We start from the raw sequence: 16,672 nt of genomic DNA on the forward strand, positions 1-16,672 counted from the left end.
CCACAACACTGCAATAATACATAGTATCATTCTCATTTTACAAGTGACACCACTGAGACTCAGGGTAAGTGCCTTCTCAGAGGTCACACAGCTGACCATTGGGGATGACGGGATCCGAATCCATATCTGGCTCTGTGTGCTCTCCTTTATGCCACATTTCTGTCCAGCCAGATCCCATGCCAGTGGACAGTTGGAGCTGCATTGAGTTATTGGAGCCTCATTGAGTTATTGGAGCCTCATTGAGTTATTGGAGCCTCATTGAGTGAACCAAGTGTAAACAAAACTCTGTGTGTGTATAAACAATAATCATCATAAAAACATTTAGCCAACTGTGTGTGTGTGTGTGTATATAATATACACTTCGTTTTAAAATTTATTTTTGTTAGTATAGGTATAGGAAATAATGAGAATTTGTACACAGCAAGTTGCCAGCAGTGGTCTATCTTGGCGAGCGGAGTGGTTTCCCAGAGTTTTTTACTATAATGTATAGTTCATTTTCTTTAAAAGAAATACTTTATCAAAGGCACCATCCCCCAAATTAAAATGTTATGTGGAGTTGCCACAATCATTGAAACAATAGACATTTTAAAATAAAAAAGACAAATCTCCACGTGCCTTCCTCTCGTTTTCTTCTTCTCATGCCCTGAGGTAAGCAGTTTGCAGCCCAGCACAAAGCCTTCCATAGCCTTCTTCATGATTATACAAAATAGAAACACATGTACACATATGAGATGTCAGTTTTCCTTTTCTTTTTTGAGACAGGGTCTCATTCTGTCACCCAGGCTGGAGTACAGTGGTGTGATCTGGGTTCACTGCAGCCTCAACCTCCTGGGCTCAAGTGATCCTCCCACATCTACCTCCTGGGTAGCTGGTACCACAGGCATGTGCCACCACACACAGCTAATTTCTTGTGTTTTTTGTAGAGATGGGTTTTCGCCATGTTACCCAGGATGTTCTTCAACTGCTGAACTCAAGCCATCTGCTTACCCTGGACTCCCAAAGTGCTAGGATTACAGATGTGAGCCACCATGTCTAGCTTTTTTTTTTTTTTTTAAATCATTGTCTTTACACAGATGCAATCCTCTTGTGCTCATTTTACAACATGTTTTCTGTAATAGCATATTGTGTCCATTCCTCCAGTAGATACAGATGTAACTTACTGGTTTTAATAAATGCATGCTGTTGCATCATATGAATGTGAGTCCACTATATTCAGTGACATTTCCATTGACAGAGCCTTAAATTGTTCTGCATTTTTTTGGACCTGCAAATAGTACTGTAATAATGTCCCTCTACCCATTTCCTATAGTCTTGGGACTTGGACTCCAGAAGTTGAATGTATAATATATACTCATACAATTTTTAAAATTGGATTTTCCACAATAAGCAGATACTTCTTTATAATCAGAAAAGAAATCTTAAATAAAATAGAAATGAAATCTTAAATAAAATAGAAATAACTAAATCACACATTCACACCCACACGCAGACATACTCACACAAATTCCAAGGCTGGTTATTGAAAGATGTGTCTTCCAAAAGTAGAGTCATGTTTATTCAAAGACAAACATAACATGGTTGGGTGTATATGTTCATAGCATGGGGAGCGTTTAGTGTGTTTTAAAATATGAGGAAAAATAAAAAACATCATAAGCAAACCATCAGTTCTCTTTGAGACAAAGCTGCTCACACACACAGGTGATTCTTTCTGTGAAAACTGCCAAAGGAGTGTTGCTTATGCTTTTCATAGGTCTGTTCTCCTTACGTAGGAGTAGATCTGAACTTTGGAAATTTACACTTGAGTAAATCTCAAACTCCAGAATGTATCCCTCCTCCCTAAAAAAGGGCATTTTACTGAAATAAAATCTGTTGCTGGTTGCTTCTGGTATGTTATGTCAAAGTTGTTAACTGGATCCAGCAAAGGCAGCTGCATTGTATTTCAGAATTAGTTCGAGGTAGATTTTATTGTTATAAAGCAAGATACAATTGAAGCCGCACTCTGGGAAAATAGCAATAACACAAAACATAGTCATTTAGGCAGAATTACTCAGCCACAGATGTCCAGAGAGGTATAGGAAGAGGTCCATATGCACTTTTTGTAGGCAAACAAGTCAAGGTTACATAAAAGCCCTATTTTGAGTCTTAGGCAGGATGTCAAGAAATTGCCTCACAGGTGAAACAGCCCCAGCCACAGAAGAGGCTCTGTTGTTACTTGAGTCACTAAACCATTTGGATGGAGGCCAGTGCAGCCTTCTGCTCTTTATGTCAAGTTCCCATCTGTAGGAAATAGTGCCTGGTGACGTCACAGGATCACTTTGAGTCAGTGGTGAGTAAGGCGTAATGCAAAGAGTAATGGGAAACACTCGAGAGAGTTCAGAAGAGCAGGGAAGATGCTGGTGTGTTTGCCTCTCTGGATAAACCAGCATGGCTGTGAGAGCCGGCTGCATGACAGACAAGAGGACTGCATTAGCTCTCTGCTCAGATTCTTTGTGGTTTGGGGAGGACAGAACCCCAAAAGGATCTGATGAAAGTTACGGATCTTCATGTCAAAAAATTTACATTCTCAGAGGCTCTCATCCCCCCTCCCTCTCACTTGTACATGTATAATTTCATGGAACTTGTAGACTTCTTGGGACCATTCATGAACCTCTGTTAAGAATTCTTAAGTCCTTTGCAGGGTCCTAGACAAAGCTCTGAAAATTGATGTTTTTCCTCAGCCAAGATCAACTCAATTCTAAAATGGATTTTCAGTTTTTCAGCTCAATAAATCAACACCCATAGGAGCAAGACTTGGGGGTCTGAGGTGCCAAATAACATGGAAATGATAGGTGGAGACTTAACAGGAATGTGAAAGGCCTTCTTTTCATGGGTTAAGTTCTTCTGGAATCATGGCTGCTTTGGGGAGATTTGAAGTTATAAGTTTTTCTGTATAGGTCTGAAGGAGCTTAGTCTAAATATTATGATGTAAATATGACCACATATAAATACACAAACACACACACACACACACACACACACTCCATACCTAATGGGATGGATCCCATGGAGCAAACCTCAACAATGGTGCAGTGATTTACAAAATAACCTCTGAGTTGCACCCTTATTACAGTCAGATCCTCAGTGGCGAGCTTCTTGCTTCTCAGTGAAATTCACTGTTACACAGGGGCAACTTGCAGTGTGCCACATTCAGAAAAGCTGGTTAAAGTGTAGTCTCTGTTGTTTACAAATTTGGGCTAATTCTCAACACCTATCCACCTCCATGTTCTTATCCAAATATGGAAATCATAATAGTACTTTTAAAATAAGTTTGTTGGAATCTGTAAATAAAAAAACAATGTAAAGTATTTGTAAGGGCCTTGGCATATCTAACATGCTAAATAACTGGTAACTCAAATTGATTACTCTTTATGATTATCTAGCAGTAGCTGTTTATTGGTCTTAGACCCCACAGAGTAGGACTACCATTTATCTATGTAGGTTGTTATAATAAAAATACCTTAAACTGAGTAATTTATAAACAACAGAAATGTACTGTTCATAGTTCTGGAGGCTGGGAAGTTCAAGGTCAAGGTGCTGACATATTCAATGTCTAGTAAAGGCTCTCTGCATCAAAGATGGTGCCTTCTTGCTTTCTCCTCACATGGTGAAAGCGGCAACAGAGCTACCTTGAGCCTCTTTTCAAAGGGCAGTAATCCTAGTCTCAAGGATAGAACCCTCATGACTTAACCACCTTCCCAAGACCCCACCTCTTAATTACTATCACATTGGGTATTAGAGTCAAACGTATAAATTTGATGGGGACACCAACATTCAGACCAAATCAAGGACCTTGCAAAATCAGTGCACCTTGGAAATTTTTTTCTTCAGATATTACTGAGGTAATTTTCAAAGTCTAGGGAGTAGGGACTGGCTAAGAGGAACTGTGTTTAACCATGTAATACTCTTTTAGCAAACCAAGTGCCCGTGTAATTTTTCAAGCAGTTCAAGAATGGAGAAAGAATTCTGTCCTAAACTCTTTCTGCTTCATTAACTGAAATGTTCACATTTCTCATATCCAAGCAGAAAGGGGGCAGGCTCCTCAATGGTCTCAAACTTGGATTAATGGCCTCTATTAATTTATCTTTGAAATAAGAAAGAAATCTTGTGGATCCCCAGTGTACTGACAGATTTTTAACACTTTACCCATAAAATCAACCAATCAATATCTCTCTCTGTCTCTCTCTACCCCTTCTTGCCAGGCTTTTACTTTTCGTCACTCATTCTCCCTTTCCTTTTCATCAAAACATTTCGTTCTAATTTCCTTTTCCCCTATGTAATGGGAACAGTTACAGTAACTAAAGGTACCTTGAAAGAATGGTCAAGGACCATACCATAAAGGATCCCAGGAGTTAACAAATGGCACAATTAAGATAGGATCCATCAGAGAGATTAGTAAAAGAACCATTTTCAAGGATATGAGAAGAGTGTAGGACACAGGTTGGCAAATTTCTCCTATAAAGGGCCAGATGGTAAATATTTTCAGCCTTGCAGGCCATGTGGCTTTTGCTTCAACTATTCAACTCTGCTGCTCTAGAGGGAAAGCAACCATGGACAGTACCTAAACAAACAGGTGTGTCTTCCAGTAATATGATTCACAAAAACAGGCTTTGGGCTGGATCTGGCTCCGGGGCCATAGTCTATTAAACTCTGGGGTACAGGAAGAAGAGCATAGGGCAGTAACTGGGCTAGTAGCAATGCTGTGACCGGTCTTGGGCTTGAAGGGCAGGAGTGGAAGGAGGTACCAGAACCTAGAAGAAAGGCAGTCTGTGAAGGGGGCTGTCTAGACAGGAGCTGTGCACTTTGGAGAAAGCACTATCAAGAGTCACCCCACAGGAAGGAGCTTTGGGGCGGGACCCAAATCTAGGCTGCATTTCTCCTCTCTCCCTTAGTTTTCCTCTCCTGTACTCCATTGACTGATACCAGCTAGAAGCCAGGGAGTGAGGGAGACCAGAGAACCATTCTATACAAGGTATCCTCCCTGGGGACGGAGAGCAGGGTGGAAAAAGGGAAGCTCTCTGGTAGGGGGAGGAAATGAGATATGGCACACGATACACTCAGCGTGGATTCCTCAAGTACCAAGGGCTCTTGTTTATTAATCCTAGTCATCACAAACATCTGCGTCTCTGAATACATGTGGTGTTGCAATGTAAAACATAAGTGAGTAAAGGAAGCATGAGTAGAACTTTCTACAGAGATCCACTCACAGCAGAAGCTAGTCATGTAAGGGTTTCTCATCCCTTGGGTTTATCAAGCTTTCCTCTAGATTCATTGTTCTGAAAAGTTGCTTTTGGAAAGACATTATACCAAGATCTGAATTTGGGTTTGAAAGCTGGGAAAAACCCTCTTTGCTAAAATGAATGAATGAAAATTGACCTCTTATAGAATGATTCATCAACTATGCATGAGCGAGTGACTCCATCTAGAAAAGTATTAATTTAGTCATGTCCCAAAACATCACATCACATTGCAGATTAAGGTCAGCAAAAATGAATGTTTTGACAGCCCTGCAATCAGTGCTAATAGAGGCATTGAAAGTAAGTGTCTTGAGAATGTGGGTTGTGCTTGATTTAATGTGTGCTTTTTTTTTTTACTTACTCTAATTTAGTCTCATCACTCTTTCTCCAGAAATTTCACTTATCTCTAAGACTTTGACTTCTTTGTCTGTAACTCTAAATGTAGAGTAACACACACCAGCAAGATGACAGTTCTGTAACGTCCCACTTTTTTAGTACACAGGATAGATATTCGTGTCTATCAAGTGTATTTAGGACAGTGAGTTCAATCGTGCAAAATTGAAAAAGGTAAAAGCTGGATGATTTCACCAGGCTCTTTAAGAAACTTGTGTTTGGTGGTAATGCTTGTCTTGAAAAGATAAATTTCCTAGTATTTGGGGGAACTTAGAATTCTGCTTGCATCACCCTGAAAACTTGTTTCTCTACCTTTTATATAGCTGGGGTCACTGATTTTTTTTATATACAGAAAGAAAAAGTACATGTAAAGTCCCTGCTAAAGTCAGGCTATGGCATTCTTCTTTGGCACACTGGAACCTAGAAACACTAGCAGTTGTCTTGACTTGTAGATTGATTATGGGATACAATGCAACTTAGGTCTTGAGGATGCAGTTTCGCTCAGCCTATATCACGTATATAGATATCAGCTTTATTTCAGCCTTAGTTTTGATTGGCTTTGGGTAACACCTCTCATATATGTAAACTGTTATTTTAATCCATCTCAATTTAGACTGTGTTCTCCCATCCTTAACACTGGATAGAGCCCATTTCCTCATTTTGGGGTAGGGGAGGGCAAAGGAAAGATGTTGGAAGAAAATAGGCAGCTCCCTATACCAGTGTGTGTGTGTATATGCACACATGTGCGTAATTTCTTCCACATGTAGTAACTCCCTGCAGAATGATAGCAACATAACTGAAGATGACTTCGCTTGATTTTTCTCTTTTTCTCCTGTCCTTCTTTCCTCATCCCTCTGCCCCTCTCTCTCTTTCTTTCCATGATATTTCTCCTGAACTTTCAAATTATGTGACTCTAAGTTTAGGCAGTCAAATATACATTTGTTAAGAGGCTCATTACTTAGGGAATATGCAAAAATTGGTTGGATCACCATAAAGAATCATAGGAAAAATTTTAAAACTTAGGGATCAGTTAATTCGGTCTCCTACTTGTCTAATGAGAAAACAGGGGCATACAGAACTGAAGGACCTGTTCCCATTCCGTCATCTGATGGCTGCAGAGCTGGGACTGGACCCAGTCTTTATTTGCCCTCTCTACAATGCAATGCATGTTCTTTCTAATGCCCTCCTCTTTCTCCTGAACTTTCTCGGATAAAGTTCACATTTGTCTGTAAGCAATTTATTTTTTAAGCACAACTCACATTTGTGTCCCAACTGTAAACGTTATGAAGTTTGGTAGTTAACTTTCTATTCAATTTGACTGCCATTTCTCGCATTTCTACTTGAGAAGGTCACTGTGTTTGATCAATTCCTGGGAGAAAAAGATGAGATGAGGATTTTTGGGACAACTTCTTCTTGTGTGGTGCTTCACTGAGCTCGTGGCACATGTTAGTTTGGAAAGGAGATTTACCTTGAAAATGGGGTCTCCGAACCCTCTGGGAGGGATAAGGTAGCACAGTGGAGTTGGTCATGCAAGGATGGTTTTTCAGGTTCCAGCACCGATGTGAGCTGTGAACAGCACACATACTGTATTTGTTCTGTAGTTATTTGTGAACTTTCTCAAGAAGTACCTGTGTAACTACAAACCCCTGTTCTTCCTTTTCAGTACAGTATAATGCCATTTATGTTCATTAGTTCTTTAGGCGATCATGTTGAATTACAGAAATACCAATTTTTGTGATAATCATGAACTCCTTTAGAGCTTGGAGATTTTCTGATGTATTAACTTATTAACTTTTTTATTAAAAAAAAAATCACTTTGCTCTTTTGTACAGCACTTCAAAGGAATGACACCTTATCACAGCCCTTTGGTGAGCTGAGAGGTATAAAACTCGATTATATTTGACAGTATGCCCCAATAGGACTGTGCTGTAAATGACGGGATTGTTTAGCACAGGCTGAACTGCCAGAGACGGAAAGGGGCTAGATGAGGGAGTAAGTTGAATTTGTTGTAAAAAGCACCTTCTTATCTTTTAGGTTGAGTCAATACTGTTTTCTGCCTTTTGGCTATTTTGCTGTATTAAAAGTGCTGCTTCTCACTTTGGGAGGCCAAGGCGGGTAAATCACTTGAAGTCAGGAGTTCGAGACCAGCCTGGCCAATATGGAGAAACCCCATCTCTGCTAAAAATACAAAAATTAGCCAGGTGTGGTGGTGGGCTCCTGTAATCCCAGCTACTTGGGAGGCTGCGGCAAGAGAATTGCTCAAACATGGGAGTTGGAGGTTGCAGTGAGTTGAGATTGTACCAGTGCACTCCAGCCTGGGCAACAGAGTGAGACTCCATTTCCCCACCCTCCCCCACCCAAAAAAAAAAGTGCTTGTTCCACTGAATTCATTGACTTTATTTCTGTTTTTAAAGAAGTGTTGTGAGGGGAGTGGCTAAAAAGGACTTCTCAGCTATACCAGCTCACTCTGCCTAATTAGCATGGTCAAGTACTCAGTTTGGTTTTATCCTGGGGCAAGTTCTCTTGATGGTGAGAAGATTAGCAGTCAAGAGGCTCCAAGAGAGGGGTTAGAGTGTACTTAGAGGACAGCCTTTAGCTTTAGAAGATAATTGATGTTTGACATTTTTTCCCTTTATAGGCTGAGTGTCAAATATCGGACAGGGCTAGAGCCCCCTCATTAATCCTGACAACTGTTACTTCTCTGTGATGTTAGAATAAAGGGTGTTTGCTCTTTTAATGTCAGGCCTTCTCTCCTCCTGCAAACCACTCATGTCCAGAGAATGTACTAAGAGGCTAGCTGCATGCTTTTCTGGGCAGCTAGAAGTTTGCATCTATGGCAAGGCAAACTTGACCAGCTTATCTTGAATGGGATAGAAGCACTCTTCTATATTTGCTGTGAATATTTTTAAAGTGGTACAGCATGGGTTAATGTTTAGAGCTGACTATGGTAAGGACAGTGTGTGTGCGCACGCGCGCGTATTTGTGTGTGTGGCTACTTTTAAAGCCTGATAAAGTATTTTTGGTGGACTTGCATAGATTTGGAAAAATGAAAACCATCTCTGACACTCACCTTTTACCACTGAGGTATTCCCATAGAACAGGGGTTGGCAAACTTTTCCTGTAAAGAGCCAAATGGTAAATGTTTTCAGCTTTGGGGATCATACAGTCTCTGTTGCAGCTCCTCAACTCTGCCATTGTAGTGTGAACGCAGTTATAAGCAATAGGTGACTGGATGAGCATGGCTTTGTTCCAATAAAACTTTATTTAATAAAACAGGTGGTGGGACAGATATGACCTGGTGACTGAGGTGTGTTAACCCCTGCTAGAAAGTTCTACTGCTTAAATATAGCTCTGGCTTTGTGGCTAGATTTCATCTTAGAGGACACTTTGCCCCTCACTTTGCCTCCTTGTCTTCCCAGACACCACATTGCAGATTGTCCCTTGCTGCAGTCTGTAACAGAAACATGATTCTGGGTGCTTTGTATGTACTGTGTCTTTCCCTGGCAACTGAAGGCCCTGGAGATCTTGCCTAGCTGTTGATCTGCTCTGGGGTCCTACCTTAATACGTTCTGGGGTCTTGTCTTGTCAGAGAGGGTCACTGTAGGACCTCAGAGAGGCCTTTGGGTCAGGTAAGACAGATCAGCATTTCAACAGATCACCCCTGGTTTCCAGCCAACTATCAACAACCAACCTGTGTATCTTACTAGAGGCTCTGAGATAAGCCTTAATTCCGGCACACTGTGGGACACACAAGAGCCGAAAACGTCCCTTTTGCTAATGAGTTGAGTGGTATTTTCTCACTTTATCTCAGGTTTCCAGCCTAACCGCTCCAGGAGCTATCTTTTCAAAATTCCAGCAGTTTTTTTCCGAGTTTCCCATTAAACCATTGAAATCCAAATGACACATATGCATAGTTTTCCCAAATGCAGGAGGGAATCTGCATTTTTTTATTGAAAAAGGGAGGTGGCACTCCTGCAAAGTAAAGCTGCTCCCTCTGCCTCATCCCTCTTGGCTTTGATGTACTTATTTCTCTGAGTATCTGATTTGTTGCTGTCTCTGGGCAGTGTTGCTCCTTTTTTGTACTGCTGTCCCACTGCTTGCAGTGACTCAGGTGTGCTTGGAAACAGGACGCAACCAACTGTGGTTGAGTTATATTCACCCTGACAGCCGGAATGTACAGTGTGATTTATGGGAGTTGTTCACACAGAGATCCCCAGATAGCTTGGTTTTCTGACATCCATGTGAAGTGTTGAGGCCCAGGGAAGAGGAATACACTCCAAGGAACCAATGGATGCTAATGACATTTCTAAGTGCTATGATGAATTGAGCCTGGACTTTTTAATGTCAACTTAAGAGTACACTAGAATAGAACACAGCATTGGATTTCCATACAACTGAGTTAGCAGCTAGCAATTTAACCAGATGAACTTTGTTACTTTGGAAGAGCTTATTGAAATCTCTGAAAGAGGGATGAGAGATAAAGGAAGAAAATCAATCCGTGTGACCACACATTAAATGGATCAAAACTTAGCAAATTCACAGCCTGGGCAAACAGATTTAATGGTTTATTTTTATCAATTTTTTACCGTGGAATTTGAAACAAGAATGACTTTGGACACCTGAATTCTACCTCTTCACTCTAGCTTGCTTTTCTTTAAAAGAAAGATACCAAATGAAATGATTTTTAAGACCTTTTTTGCATTGAGTCAACATTTTGTTGACACAAACCTGGTTAGATTTCTGAAAAGTATCATACTGTCCCTTGCTCAAGTTAAGTACGAAATTGCCTAGGAAATTTTTTCTAAACCCAGTGCCATGTTCCATTCTTTACCCTGCCCTATTGCAGCCCAAGAATTGGAGTGAGTGGAAAGTATGTTCCTGTGTTTTTCAAAACAGTGCTCAGGACACATTTGTGACCACACCAGCTTCCGTCGCACTGCCGCTTCTGGTCTTCCGGTTCTGAGCAGCCGTCTTAGAGATCAACTTTTGTAGCAGTCTGTTGATGAGGTGAGGGCCGCCTGCTCAGGGGAGATAAAGGTAGAGGTCTCCAGGCTCTTCTCTGGGGGCAGGACTCTCACCCCAGCAGCTGCGGCTTTGATTGAAAAGGTATGTGGCCCTCTGGAGCTGACTTCAACCAAATGGCATTGGTCTTTGAAAAATGTACTTTAGCACAGCCCCTGTGGAACGTGTTTACTTAAGGATTTTACCCCTGTTAGAAGTGAGAATGTGACTACAGCTGGACTGCCCCTCACTGAAAGCATTTGCTGCGAATGTGTCTTCTGCTAATATGTTTAAGGATCTATAATGAAAACAGAGTCATTCTGAAATAAAAGGACATTGACATAAAAAGCGGTAATGGTTGATGCTATCTGTTTTTTAAGATAAGGGTTTTGTCACAAAGGCACGATTTATGGTGGGAATACTGAGTAGCAGTAGTGTGGCAGGTGATAAATCACTTTTCTCACCACTGGATATTGAGAAAAAAGGGATACAAACACCTTTTAAAAACAGGAAAAATAAAAGCACTCCAGGGCATGTAGTTTATGGAAAACATAGTAGAGAAAGTGTGGTAGGACTGAGATTGTGTGTATGTTGTTGACTGAAATGTTTTAATCTCATTTGGAGGCATCGTTAAGATATATTTTTGTAAAACTGAATCTTGAAAAACTTAGTCCATACACTGGGCAGCATATAATCATGCTTTTTAATGTAGGGCTTTCACGGTAGCTATGATGGTGATAAAAATCACGATCTTTCTCTTCTCTTTACCTTGTGCACAAGTTTTCTTCTGTCCATGGCCAGGTAGATGAGAGCAAACAAAAGCAGATGTGTTTATAGGATGTTAAGGGCAAGAACAAAACTAATACCTTAAGAGACTTTTTAGGAACCTCTTGGAAGCCATGAGTCCAGGGAGGGGTTATAGAGTCTGGGCACCTCCTGGGCACCTTCATCCTCCTCCTCCTCCTCCTCCTCCTCTGTTCTCTGTGCTGGTGGAAACTTGATACATTGCCACATGGATGGGGGCTCATACGGGCCACCACTGATGCTTCATTGCAGATGGGAAGGCTCTGCTCCTGGATCAGTCAAAATCAAGGGCTAGCTTTTGAGGAAACCTGAATCTAAGCAGCTGGTCCCTTGGAGCAATAGATTGTCTTAGAGAGGATTCCTTCTCTTTTAGAGGACTCTATGAATGCATAATCCCATCAGTAAGTGAGCGTGTGGGTTAATGCCGCATTAATTACATATCTGGGGATATGTTGGGTGCAGATGTGAGGACTCCTATGCCATATAGCATAACACCAAAATTCAAGAATTGTATTCATATGCAGCCTTTACTTTTTGGCCAGTGCAAAAACAAGTGAAATATGCCTGTAATTATTGCCATAAAATAGCAATTCATAGTCTCGCATTTTGTTAACATCGTTGTCTCTTCCAGATGTATGCCTCATAAGTTGGTCAGTCAGTATTCGTTTGTTTCATCATTCATTTATTTGTTTTCTCATTCATTCATTCATTCATGCATTTGAGGAATACTTGAGACCTTCTACATGCCCATTGTTGTCCTTGGTGCCAATACACAGCAGAGAAGAAAACAAGAGTCCTGTCTTCGTGCTGCTTAATCCTAGTAGGGCAGAGCCAGGCAGTAAGCGAGACCAAATATATAATGTGTCAGCGGGGTAGTATAAGTGCTTGGAAGAAAAATGAAGCGGGGTAAGAGAACAGAAAGGATTAGAAGGCTAAAGGCTGAAATGACATCATTTTCTCACCCCCTCTCAGGAGTTAGTGTCACCCAACTCCTCTCTGCCTCCTGCCTTTTATCCTAAAAAACAGCCCCATGAGGGGGCAAGCAGGACTGTCATTTCCATTTACAGCTGATGAAACCGAGGTACAGCGTTTAAGAGATGGTCACGATGGCACAGCAGGTAGATGTCAGGTCACTCAGAGCCCCTGTTCTCAACCCCTCGAGTGTGCCTTCTCTTCACCACTGCCAGCCCTAGTCCAACCCAGCGCCTGGCCCTTTGGCGATGGGCAGGCTCAGTAAGTGCATGTTTGAACCGAGGCACTGTGCTAAGCGCTGGGGAGGAAGAGAAAGGTAACCTCAGGTCCTGCCTGGAGAAGACCCCAGACTAATGAGGAGTGCTCCTGGAAACAGCCTGCCACAGGGCTGAGATTCGGCACAGGGCTGTCTGTCCTGTGTGTCTGTCAGTGTGTGTGCGGGTGTGGGGGTGGGAGGCTTCTGAGAAAGCTTCACTGAGGAGCAGCTGATCTCATTGCAGAGAAGAGGAGAAAGGCATTCCGTGCAGTGCAAATTGCCAGTGTAGAAGCCTCGGGGCTTAAGAGAACGTGACATGGAAGAGACAGGAAATATGTACTCTTGTACAGGTATGCGGCACACGTGTGGCCCCCTCCCTCCCAGCCTCCTCACTAAAGATTATTAAGCTGCCTATTCTCCTGGTTCACCTGAGGCTGTTTTGAGAGAATCTCAGAATCTCAGTGTTCATTTCATACGACGTTCTTCGGGCTCCTCTTGTTCATCTTTGCAGACTGAAGTATTTATGAAGGACCTTCAGAAATCTGATTACTCCTGATGAATCAAAGAGTAAAGAAGAATCAAACATGATTAACCAGGTGAGGCAATGTGATAAAAGGGGTGTATGATTTAGAATAGGTGAGCTGGGTTCAAACTTTAGCTGCAGCACGTACTTTGGGCCAGTTATTTTACTTCGTAAGACCTCAGTTTTTTCATCTGGAAATGGAAATAATGATACCTGCGTCCTGGGAGAGAACGGGCAGAACAAGAATTTCAGCAAGGCTCTATCATTTCAGTTATCCTTCCCCTGCTACAGTGCGAATCTGTCTTAAAGACTGTAGGTCTGGCTTCTGCTAATCAAAGAGAAACAGTTACAGCATAAACCTGGGCTACTGTGTTGCCCTGGGATATGCACATCACCTGTTTTAATCCCAGGATTTTACTTTCCTCCTAGTGCTATGGCTGATTATTTAATTTTTAGATAATCGTGTAGCAAATACCATGTATTAGAAGGTAGGGCTATAAAAAGAGTATACCACAAACAGAGTTTGGTTGTTGGCCAACAAGTCCCAAGCTGCCTCTGCTGCCATGTGCTACCATATCAAAAGAGTTGCCCGGGAATCCCCTGCTGACATCGGTCTGTCTCACGTGGGTGATATTTGGAAGGTAGTTTTGGTGTGTATTCGTGTTGATCATTATAGTAATGACATGCATTTACCACAGTTCTGTAGGAGAGCGACTCTCAGCTGTGGTTTAGACACAGCCCTTTGGATCTCCAGGTATCTCAAAGGCTATAAAACTTCTCAAGTCAAAACTAGTTTTAATTTTACTGCTTGAGAGATGCAGTATGAAACATATGACAGCAATGAGTGTCTATTTTTGTAGCAACTCAAGCCGCCTGTTTTTTTAGGGAAAGATTTATAATAAAAGCACATAACTGTAGGGCTTTTAACCTTGATTTAAAAAAAGACTTTCCTGTTCATTATCATATCTAGCTCTGGGGAGATGGGCAGGTTAGTGATGATCTGCACCATTTTACAGATGAGATCCCTGAGGTGGCTTTGTGGCTTTGGTCCAAGAAGCCATTTATTTTTGACTCCTGGCTTCACATGGCTCCTCCCTTGACTGGCTCCTTCTTATCCCTAATCCCCTATCTTTGTAGCTTGTCTGTTACCTATCAAAGGAAGCCATATCTGATTTCTCTATTGCAAGTTAAACTGTTTTTCCCACCTCTGGTTTCCCTTCAACTCCTTATTTATTTCATTATTGCATTAGCCACTAGTTTTATTTCTTGGGTTTTCAACTGGTAATTATTGTTTAATTTTATTGATGAGTCTGTTTCCAGCATAAGAACAAAAACACATAAACTCCATGAAGGCAAGGACCCCATCGCTGTATTTCTGTTGCCCTAGGGTGGTGCCTGACACAGCAGACACCCTTTGTTAACGTGTTTGGAAGGGAGATAGAAGCTAAGTTTAAAAGACTAAGCTGATCTTTGAGTGTCTATGTTCCAACAGCAGAAAATGGACTAGAGGAAGGCTGTTTGAGGTTTGAGAATTATTATGAAAGGACATTTTTACAAATGAACCAGGTTTATACTTCAATATGTGTAGAGTTCTCTGAATCATGTCTGGCAGATAGATAAGACTTGCTTTTGGGGGAGTTTTTTTTAATTCAGTGGGCTTTGAATTAGAAGGAATTCCAATGCTTGTTCTTGTTCTGCTTGAGTAGAATTGATAAAAATCTGTTAATCATCAGTTTTGCTTTAAACCCTTGAGGAATTTTTAAACTTTGGGAACTCAGGTCATGATTTTGAACTTTTATTTCTAATAATGTTCCTGGCATTTTTTATAAAACAGATTTTGTTGTTACTATTTTTTTAAAATCCTTCTCATATGCATATATAGTTTGAAAGTCTTGTTCCTAAATCCCCATTTTACAGATTGTAGAGTCCAACATATGGAAATAATTAAGGCATTGTCTGTTCAGTGTGGAAGTATCCAGGAAAGTTATGAAAAGCTCCAGGAAGGATAGATGTCCATGTTGATCAAACTACCAGATTCTTAAAACGTATTGCCTTTACATTGTGTCATATGGGTGAAGCAGAACAATTCTGTTCTGGATGACTTTTGGAAGGCATGTCTAATAATAACTAGGTTTTTCTCGTATATTTTTCCACTGGGTCAACTCTATTACTTTAGATATCTGGGGCTACAAGTAATAGAGATTTCAAATCCAAATAGCTTAAACATGTTTTTTTTAGGTACAAGGACAGGTGATTCCCAGGTTAGTGAGTTGAGGAGCTGGGTGGCCTTGTCAAGGATCCAAGTTGTTTGTGGTCATCCTTAGCATGTCAGAGTAGTCTCCTCGTGGTCAAAATATGGCTGCCACAGATTTAGGCATTGCATCTCGGCATGACAGTCTCCAGAGACACCAGCAAGACACCGTTTTCTTGTCTTTGTAGGTGTGAAGAAGCTTTCCAAGAAGCTCTAGAACAGACTGCCCCTTGTCAGTGGTTTGCTGGACAGAATGAATCACGCCAGTAATCCTACAGTGGGCCATAAATTACCGTGAATGGCTTGGACCAATTGGGATTTATGCGCTTTCTCTGAGGGCAAATAAAATATGGGTCACACCATCAAAGGAAAGGCAGCAAAGAGATGAGTAGGCAATAAGTGGTCATTGCCATACCAGATTCATCCTACTGGAACCCCCCTTTACGGATACATATTTTTTGCTCTCAAATAATCAGCATTTTCAAAATCAGGACAAAAGGGTGGTTCTTTGGTTGCAGAGTTCCTTACATAAATTCAGATTTTCTGTCTACATTTTCTAAGAGAATTTTATGGATAAAGACTTTCCTTCAGTATTTTACGGGTTGAATCTTGTGCTCGCAGTTCATGTGAATATTTTGAGAAAATGTTATAACTGCATTTTAATCTAGAGACTTGTGAGCCTGCCTATTTACTGTTGAGGTTTTCTGCAATCCTTGTACTAGAGGAAGTGTCATTTTGTGTAAACCAGGAAAAGAAATTGGTTCAAGTAAGTCTAATTGCAGAGTTGCTGAATGAAGATATCCCTTTCTGTCTCTTACAACAAAAATTTAAAATTTAATTTAAAATTGTCAAACAATGATCATGTCACATCTGGAAATTTCAGGTTTTTACTCCCTTGCTTTTTTTCCTAATTACCTGAATGCTCTGGATATTCAGACTTTCAGCTGTTTGACTTTGCTGGAGGTAAGGGAAGGTATCCAGTTTATTTCACTTTTCTCAGATGTGACTCATTTCTTTGACATAAAAATCCTTATCTCACAGGATAAGCCTCAGGAATTGGTTTGAAGAATGAAGACAAACCTGGCTTTTATGAGAATAGGGAATTTTTTTTATTGGAAGCATAGTTTTCAACAAAGAGTCAGCTTGGAAAGCGGTAGGATTTGTCCCAACTTCCCAGTGGAAGGTGAAATAAGACCACA

General features: G+C 41.0%; 1 protein-coding gene and 1 long non-coding RNA gene across 3 annotated transcripts in view; one reads left to right on the forward strand and one right to left on the reverse strand.

Moving 5' to 3' along the window:
* Positions 1 to 16,672, forward strand: part of PDZRN3 (PDZ domain containing ring finger 3) — a 224,759-nt gene that overhangs the window by 26,237 nt on the left and 181,850 nt on the right. The window contains exon 1 of one of the 2 annotated variants that reach the window (XM_011995373.1): positions 12,931 to 13,295. The exons of the other annotated variant lie outside the window; for it this stretch is intronic. Coding sequence (XP_011850763.1) covers positions 13,284 to 13,295 — 12 coding nt within the window. The 5' untranslated portion in view covers positions 12,931 to 13,283. Of the gene's footprint in view, positions 1 to 12,930; positions 13,296 to 16,672 lie in introns of those variants that run through there. 2 annotated transcript variants of the gene reach the window in all.
* Positions 12,685 to 16,672, reverse strand: part of LOC105550450 — a 46,923-nt gene continuing 42,935 nt past the window's right edge. The window contains exons 2-3 of the long non-coding RNA XR_001007721.1: positions 12,825 to 13,251; positions 12,685 to 12,793 (exon numbers count right to left, since the gene is read on the reverse strand). This is a non-coding gene — a long non-coding RNA (uncharacterized LOC105550450). The remainder of the gene's footprint in view (positions 12,794 to 12,824; positions 13,252 to 16,672) is intronic.

Source organism: Mandrillus leucophaeus, unplaced genomic scaffold (assembly GCF_000951045.1).
Source record: "Mandrillus leucophaeus isolate KB7577 unplaced genomic scaffold, Mleu.le_1.0 Scaffold485, whole genome shotgun sequence".
Lineage (NCBI taxonomy): Eukaryota > Metazoa > Chordata > Mammalia > Primates > Cercopithecidae > Mandrillus > Mandrillus leucophaeus.